At 34.4% G+C, this 9,192-nt stretch overlaps 1 protein-coding gene across 2 annotated transcripts; it reads left to right on the top strand.

Annotated features, from left to right (window-relative positions):
* The first annotated feature begins 4,501 nt into the window (after nt 1–4,501).
* On the top strand, nt 4,502–6,736 carry LOC120138502 (NADH dehydrogenase [ubiquinone] 1 alpha subcomplex assembly factor 3-like). Of its 2 annotated transcripts, XM_039153951.1 has the most exons (6): nt 4,502–4,722; nt 4,816–4,932; nt 5,140–5,174; nt 5,653–5,753; nt 6,342–6,434; nt 6,580–6,736. In XM_039153951.1, exons 1-5 carry the CDS (start codon nt 4,541–4,543, stop codon nt 6,426–6,428), a joined length of 522 nt encoding a protein of 173 aa, XP_039009882.1. In that variant the 5' UTR covers nt 4,502–4,540; the 3' UTR covers nt 6,429–6,434; nt 6,580–6,736. The 2 variants fall into 2 exon arrangements, with proteins under 2 accessions (XP_039009882.1, XP_039009881.1); XM_039153950.1 differs by having other exon boundaries at nt 6,342–6,736.
* The last annotated feature ends 2,456 nt before the right edge of the window (nt 6,737–9,192 follow it).

Here is a 9,192-nt window from a genome sequence, read left to right as displayed (position 1 = left end):
AAGATTATGATGTAATGATTGATTTTCATCTTGGGAAAGCAAATGTGGTAAATGATGCTCTGAGTCGGAAGATATTAAGTCGGAAGATATTCTCAGCTTTTAGAGCTTTAAATGCGAGATTGTCATTAAATGGAAATGGTGCATTATGTGCGGAATTAAAGCTTAAGCCAACATTGCTGGATCGAATCAAACAATTACAAAGTAAAGATGATAAGTGTTTGAAAAATATGAAACAATTGGAAAATGAAGGAAATAAGGATTTTGAGGTTAAGCTCGATGGAAATTTGCATTATTGTGGGAGTCTTGTTATTCAGGATAATGAGGAATAGAAGAGTGACTTCTTGATAGAAGCTCATTGTAGTCCGTCGACTATGCACCCAGGTGGAAATAAGATGTATATGGATCTTAAGAGTCTCTATTGGTGATCAGGAATGAAAATAAGGTTCACGAAATTTGTATCCAAATGTTTGATGTGTCAGCAAGTAAAAGCGGAGCATCAAGCTCCTTCAGTATTACTGCAACCAATATTTATTCCTCAGTGGAAATGGGAGAATGTAACGATGGATTTTGTAACAAGGTTACCTTTAACTCTGAATAAAAGAGATTCAATATGAGTGATAGTTAACCGATTGACTAAGTCAGCACACTTTAGTCCAGTTCGAGTTGATTTCTCCATGGATAAGTATTTTGAATTGTATATCAAAGAGATTGTTCGACTGCATGGTGTGTCTGTTTCGATAATTTCTGATCGAGATCCTCAGTTTACATAGAGATTTTGGAAAGCTTTACATGGAGCCTTAGGGACTCAATAGAATTATAATACAACTTTTCACCCTCAGACAGATGGACAGTCCGAGCGGACTATACAAATCCTGGAAGATATGTTAAGGGCATGCGTTATCGAGTTCAAAGGATCTTGGGAAAAATATTTGCCACTTTCCGAATTTTCTTATAACAATAGTTATCAGTCCAACATTAAGATGACCCCTTATGAGGCTTTGTATGGGAGAAAGTGTCGTACACCACTGAATTGGTACAAGCTTAAGGATCGGGAAATTCTTGGTCCTGACTTAATCAAGGAAGTAGATGAGAAAGTTCAAGTGATTCACCATAATCTCAAAGTGGCAGCCGATAGACAGAAGTCATATGTTGATCTAAAGAGAAAATAGATTGAGTTCGAAGTTGGAGATAAAATATTTCTGAAAGTATCTCCGTGGAAGAAAGTGTTACGTTTTGGCCGGAAATGAAAACTTAGCCCCATATTTATTAGCCCATATGAGGTTGTTAAGAGAGTGTGACCAGTGGCATATCAGTTAGCTTTGCCACCGAAAATGGAGAAGATTCATGATGTTTTCCATGTTTATATGCTTAAAAGATACCAATATGATCATTCTCATATCGTTGCATCGGAAGAGATAGAAGTCCAACTTGACTTGACTTATGAGGAAGAATCGGTTCAAATTTTGGCATATGAGGTTAAACAGCTCAGAAATAAGACGATTCTATTAGTGAAAGTTTTGTGGAGGAATCACAAAGTAGAAGAAACAACATGAGAACGTGAGGAGAATATGCGTAGACAATTTCCCCATCTCTTTATGCAGTGAAAATTTGAGAACGAAATTTCTTAAGGGGGAGATTTGTAACATCCAAAAAACCGGGCTAGTGACTAAAGTGTAAGATTTTAAAATTTTGTGGTTAATTTTGATAAATTGAAAAGTTCAGGGATTTAATTGGAAAATTTTGGTGTAGGTTGATTAGCAAGAATTGAAAGATGGAAGGGCATAATGGTCATTTAACAAAGAAATGAATTTAACCTTCATTATAAAGGTATTATATACACGTGGAAAGAAGAAATAGTTAATGAATCTAGAATTCTTTATTTCTTTATCCTTTCTTCCTCCTTTCCACCGTGAGTGCTTGGATAAGGTAAGGAATCTTTAACTTAGTTATTTCTTGTAATTTATGATTTGTTTTGATTCTTGGAGTATTAAGGGAACTTGAGAAAGCTTAAAGAGAACCGGAAACTAAAATATTTACAAGTTATGGATGATTGAATATAAAGGGTTTTTGAGTGAATTGATGAGAAAGAGTTAATAAATGGATTTTAAAATCATATTTGACTTGTCATAAGCTGGAATAAAAAAATCTAAAGTGTTAGAAATGGATTTGGGGTATGTTGATTATTTGGTGTGATTTTTGTTTCCTAGTGTTCTAATGAGATTTTGGGTGTTGATGAGTATTAAAGTGAGACAAGTTAGTTTTAATAAGTGTGTTGTAGTTTAAAGGCCTGAAATGAGTTAAAATGAAGGGTTTTAACTGAGTTTTGGTAATTATTTTAAATGAGAAAGGTGATTTCTGGGCAAGGGTATCGGTACTAGATGAACAGTATTGATACTCCAAAGTAAAAAAGGGTGAAATATGTGTTTGGGTATCAGTACTGGAAGAACAATATCGATACCATAAGGTAAAAATGTATGAATCTTTTAAACAGTATCGATACAAAGGAGTAACATCGATAACAAGGATATCAATACTAATAGACAAGTATCAGTACCATTTTTAGAAGTCGAATTCCAGAATGTCGATTGGGTATCAATACTAAAGTATAGTATCGATACCTTAGAGAGGAAGTATCGATAGTAGGCTTAGGGTACCGATACTATTCAGAATGAAATTGTGAATTAATGTGTTTCTTTTGAATTAAGTTATTGGTGATTGATTAATAGTGATTCAAATTTCGATATTCATATTGATCGTATAATTGTGTAGATATCGAATAAAAGCAAGTTCCGGACGAATCGACGATATAAGATTGACCAAGAGAGAGATAAAAGTTTTGATCTGACTAAGTGAGGCTAAGGTGAATGCATACTACTATATATAATGTCTTATGGAAAGAAGGTTTGCGATGAGTCTATTTCCGATAATTGATTAAAAATAATGTTTGAAAGATTATGAAATAGTATGATTATATGTTTACACGAATATAAGCATAGTTTTGATTCTGTTACTACGTGAACATGCATTGTTTATATTTCATGCTATGTGACATGATCTATGGGATTATGTGAAAATGTGATATATACTATGTGATATTGAACTACGTGATTATATGAAAATGTGATATAAGCCATGTGACATAGTCTATGTGATTATTTGTCAATGTGATATAAGCTATGTGAAATGATATAAATGATAAAGCCCAAAAGTATGTGATATGAGAGCTAAATGTATAATTGGTATGTCAAGAGTCGAGGGTTCTACGCGGTCCTGAAGGACAATTTTACGTGGTCTTTCGAGACATTTTTATGCGGTCTTTCGGGACATATCTATGTGGTCATTCGAGACATTTCTATGTGGCACTTTGGTGTATATTCTACGCGGCACTTCGGTGCAATTTATACGAGCTGTGGTGACAACATTAATGGACAACTTCAATGCACTCACATACCTTAAGTTCTCAATGATATACCATGGGCTATTAAAAGAAAATATATAAATGAATAGTACATGATGATGATATATATATATATATATATATATATATATATATATATATATATATATATATATGTTTTGGTTCTATAATATGTTTTATGGTTTCTTTATTACATGATTTTATGAAATGCTCAGATTATGATTAAGTCTTTTAATGTTTTATTATGCACTTTATATGTCTCACTAAGTCCACGACTTAGCGTGTGCGTGTTTCACACGTAGGTACAAAGAAGCAGGAAGATCAAAGTTAGAATCAATCAATACAACATACTCTGGAAGAAGATCAGATAAGAAATGATTTACACAGTATGTTATTTTGTTGTATTAAGTGTGTTGGCATGTAATCAGATGTTTAAATCATATATGCTCTGATCTGATATTGTAAAAATACTTGATTGTATTTATACAAATTATTAAGTTTTATTTTAAATTTGAGTTTGAATTTCGTTAATTATTTTTATTTAAAGGTTCCATAGGTTAAATATAAACAAAAGTTTTAGATTTCCAACAAGTTTTAAAAAGTAAATGCTTTGAAAAATCAATGTGACACATCGGATTCGTATCCGGGTCGGATACGGGTTAGGGGTGTTACAATTTATCTATCCTGCGATCTCCATAGTCTATCGTTTGATGGGCTTGAAACTGAACTATGTTGGTCAACTCGTCATTCTCTCGTGGTCCACTGTTCAGATTGGTCGTTCGTCCTCCAGATCTATGCCACGTCAGCCCATCCATTAAGCTTTTAACAGTGGGGTACCAAAATGAAACAAAAACTAAACTTAGTTATGCTTTTGAAGAAAAAATGAAAGTTTAGGTAAAAAACCCAAAATTAATAATCTAGATGTTAAACATGTAGTTTACCCTAATTAAGTTATAATAATTGATAAGATAACACAAAAAGCGATCCTAATCAAAAAGAAAGAAAAATGCCAACTAAACGAGGTCGTCTCGATCGTTTATACATGTTGGTGGGGTGTGTTCGGGTAAAAAGTGGCGGCCTCGACGGAAATTAGAGACCAGAGGAACATTGTAGAGGAAGGAGATGGCGGTGAGAGTTAGAGCAGTGGAAACCCTACCAAAACTGATGAGAAGGCTGAGGAAAGACTCGCCCTCTTCAACGATGACCCAAAGTCCAGTCTTGCCATCCCCCAGGCGCGCTTTCTCTCTCTACGATCAGATCAATCTTATCGATAATGTCCCTGATGAACAGCTTCGTTTCCAACGGTTTTGCTTCTTTTCTCCATCACCCATCTCCTTTTTTTATTCCTTTTCTCCAACACCACCCTGAATTTTTCTTGAATCATTCTGAATCGACAGATACACGGAAACTGGATTCACTGTCAACGGCGTCAACTATGAAGGCAGCTTGCTTTGTGTGGAAAATTTGGCCACTTATTGGGGCCCTCGTAATTTTTCTGAAATTACTCCTCAAAGGTATTTACTTCCTTTATTCTAACTTCATTTCAATTGGGTTCAATGCTTTTCTGCTGCTATGGTTTCTTAGTGCAATGTATTGGTTATGCATAAGTTTCAGGTGGCTTGGCTAACTAATATTTCTCCCCTCTCCTATCTAAGAATGAAATTTTGAAACTTTAGGGATTCCCCCTGTCTGACGTTTTGTCTTTGTTGTATTTTTTGCAGCTTATCCGTCTTTCAAATCATACGTCCTATTCCAGGTGAGGCTTCAAACAATTTATACATGAACTTGATACCTGGTAAATGGTATCAATAGTGCATCCCCTTTGGTCAATCATCTTGTGGACCTAATTAAGGTTTTATGGCATTTGGAGTTTAGGTCGTTCCCTTCGATGTTAAAATAGCACTTGCAATGCAAAGATTCTTGCGCATGGCCTTTATCCTCTTTTTAAGCTAACAATCACAGTTAAAACCCATGATATCGATATGTCGTGGCTTTTGTATGTGCCTGCGTGTGTGTGGTTCTGGGGATAATTATTGGTATTTCACTGCATCATTTTGCTTGTTTTAAGCATTTCAGTAGTGTCACCTGCTGTTATACCTAGTGAACCAGAGAAGGCTGGGAATGATTTCCAAATGCAGTTAGAAATAGAATTAAGCTTGTTTGCGCATACACTTCTGTTTTTTCTTTTCTTCTAGTTATGTTCTCACTGAACATTCTCTCCTATATTATTTTAGAAATCTTGATTCTTGGCTGTGGAAGGAACATTGAACCTGTAGATCCTGAACTCAGGCGCTTCATCAGTTCTACTGGCATGAAATTGGAACCCTTAGACTCGGTATTGACATTTCCATTTGAGTACTATAGTTGATACCTAAAGTTGGCGACTTACTTTTGGCATTTCATGGCTATAATTTGCTTGAATATCACTAATTTCCCAAATGGCAGAGCCGGTCCTTCTCTCCCCTCCTTGTCAATCTATTTCCTACTGCATGCTTCAGGTTGAAAGCTTCTCATTTATTTGTGTGTTTTGAAGAACCTAATTAAATTACTACGTAAATCTTGGAGCATCAAATTTAGGCCTTATCAAAGAAGGTTAAAAGGCTGTTCTCTTCTTCTCTTTTGTCCAGTACTTTGAATTTAAGCAACAATTTTGCAGTCATTTATCTGCTTGCAACGGGCCTAATTAAAGAGCTCTTTTGCGTTCATCTGTTAGAATCCACATACATAGTTATGTTTTTGTTTGATTTCTCTTCTCAAAACAGCTAGCTATAGTTTCTATTGATCATGCATGTGCAGAAATGCTGTTTATTATTTATGCAAGTGATTTAATACATGTTTATAGTCAACGCCTGAAACTATAAGGACCAATAGGAACTGACTTTGACTACAACCTTGAGGCTCAGAATTTGTTCTCTTGTTGCAGAGAAATGCTGCATCTACTTACAACATACTGAATGAGGAAGGTAGAATTGTGGCTGCTGCATTGCTCCCATATGGAGTTTCTTCATAAACTTCGGTACTCCCAATTTTAATGTGTCAGGGTTTTGATTTTGTCAGATGATGAACTATTAGATGTGTGTGCTTATCTTGATACAGCCATGAGATAAATAAGTAGTTACCGCTCCATGATTAATTGACACCAGTTTTTATTTTGTGCCTAGGATTTTCTCTGTTGCCCCCTCAATTTTCGGGGAATGTAGAGGATTTGAACTTTGAATAAAATTCTAAAACTGTAGCCATTTCGAATTTTGTGTAACTGTAGCTATAAGCTGAGCTGAAAGGAGTTGCAGAATTGCTGTGTATGTACTTGATGGATCACATGTTTTGTCTGTACACAGAGGTAATATGGAGTTGAAGATGTGTGTAGTGCTTACTATACTAGACGAACTGTCTCATTGCCAACATTCTTTTATGTTAGAAATGGAAGAATGACAACCAAATTTTGGGCAGTTGACCTGGTAGTATGATCAAAGAAAAATGAAATATGAGGAAGGAATCGAAAGCAAATCATGAACTTGGACCGGACATTTAACATTATGACACTAGGCATAAACTGAAGTACTAACTGGACAGAAGAAACATACACATTCTGCTACTCGACAGCCATTTGCAACAATTTATATAGTTGGATATACTAAATAACATTGTTTTATGAAAATGATGCTAAATGATGTTAATTTCTAATATTCTTTGCTTAGTACAGGATTATATTTTTTTTGAGGCTGTCAGTTAATGCATATTTATCTTGAAATCAAGGTGTGTTGGCTGTTTTTCAATAAAATGTGATTGTTGAAATTTGGATTGATGGGGGAGTTATTTTACCAGGTTTTAATTTTTTATGGAGTTTCAACTTTTCGATTTTCCCTTTTGTTGCATGAAATATATACGTATACACATCTATTGAGATGTGAAACAAATATAAAATATGTTGATGTTAAATAGTAGTGTATATTCCAGCTAGATTACTCAGATATCACTCTAAAAATAAACTTTTGAAATAACACTAGTTTCAGGTCATTTTTCAAAAGTAAGTTTTATTAGAAGTGTGTTTGTCCTATGTAACATGTCTTATCAATAAGCTTAACTAGGTGTCTTCTTTCTTCTAAAGATGTTGAGTTTTCGGTGGTAGAGTGTGTACGTTGTTAGTAGTTCAAAAGAATTTCGAAACAGATATTAGACTATTCAAAAAGTAAAAATAAGTTTAAAAGGCACCAACTATCAAACATGTTTTTTGTTTAATATTTTCGTTCGTTCGGATCCCCTTGTTCCTATATAAACTCCATCCCGAAGCTATGAAAGAAAAAAAAGATCAGTAAAATATTCGATCAAAATTTGCTACATTTTATTAGTTCAGTACACGAATAAATTTTAATAGTTTTATATTTTTTGTTTATAATATTCTTTATGACTGTTTAGTTATTTAATTATTATTAAGTTATTTTAATTTTATTTAGGATTTATGATTTAACTTTATAGTTTATAAACTTGTATGCATCATTTTAGTTTCTTTTTTAATGAAAGAAAAACGTCTAACCTACTACATTAAGTCCTTGCGCACAAGTAAGGGGACCATCAATGTCTTTGTTTAAAATACTAAGCAGTTGCAGCAGGAGCGATAGAAAACAGTAATCGATCCATTTGGGGAAGGGTCTATCTTAACTATGAAGTCTGTTGTATCATTTGCTTCTCGAGAATTCTTTTGAAAATTTATGAACCAGGTTTTGGCACAAAGACCAGCATTCGCCCTCAGTAAAGCGAATGGACTAGTTTCAAATGGAGAACCAAAGCGAAGGAACTAATTTCGAATAAATGAAAAAGCAACCTATACACATCGTCATTATTCGTTTGCACTATCAAACGCACAAAATCATGGGCTCATGCAAGTTTCAAACCTTCGTAAATCCTCCTTAATTCAGCTTTTAGCACTTGAGAGTGTTCGATGTGATTATTGAAAGCCAACAAAACATCACCAGAAGAATCTCGAAACAAGCCACCAATTAAGCTGCAACTAGTCATAAGCGAGACAGCTTCATCAGAATCCATACATACCCAACCAGAATTCTTAGAAAACAAACCTGATTATATGTCGGCAGCACACATGGCAACAAAAAACTCCATGAAATTAAGCAAATTGAAAGAAAGGTAACAAGTGCTATGCAACAGTTTTTACTCTTGATAAGATGCATAATGAAGTTTAACGTGGCAGCATATGAAAGATTAAGATTAAGGCGGCAAAGCTTAGACATTAAATGTAGCAGCTCAACGTGGCAAATGGAAAATAAATTAAAGAGTCGGCAACAACAAACCAATTGACTTAGCAGCACATGCAAATCTTATCAATTAAGTTGCTAAATTGGAGATAATCATGGCAAGAAATAAGTGGCAAATTTAGGCAGTTAATTGATCTTATATATGTGTGTTCTAGCTTAGTTTAGGATGAATATGTATGTGGGTGAAAAAAGTATTGAGCGAAAGGAAAAATACAAGAGATAGTGAAGCTTAGAAAAGCTTTAATAGTGGGGTTGTGTTTGTAAACTAGCCAAAGTTAGTGTTGTACTCATATTTTGTTTCGTATTAATAATAATGTGCAAGTTATAAATTACTGAGTGTCCATTCATGTTTCCAATAATTGGTATCTAGAGCTTGGTTCAAGTTTACGCAGCGGAGAAGACCACCAACATGATTCAACCACAAATCTCGAGATTGACAAAGGCGAATTATGGCAATTGGAGAATTCAAATGAAGGTGTTACTTGGTTCTCAAGATTGTTGGGA

Source organism: Hibiscus syriacus, unplaced genomic scaffold (genome assembly GCF_006381635.1).
Source record: "Hibiscus syriacus cultivar Baekdansim isolate YM2019G1 unplaced genomic scaffold, ASM638163v2 tig00110694_pilon, whole genome shotgun sequence".
Classification (NCBI taxonomy): Eukaryota; Viridiplantae; Streptophyta; class Magnoliopsida; order Malvales; family Malvaceae; genus Hibiscus; species Hibiscus syriacus.
This window is presented reverse-complemented; position numbering and strand designations above follow the sequence as displayed.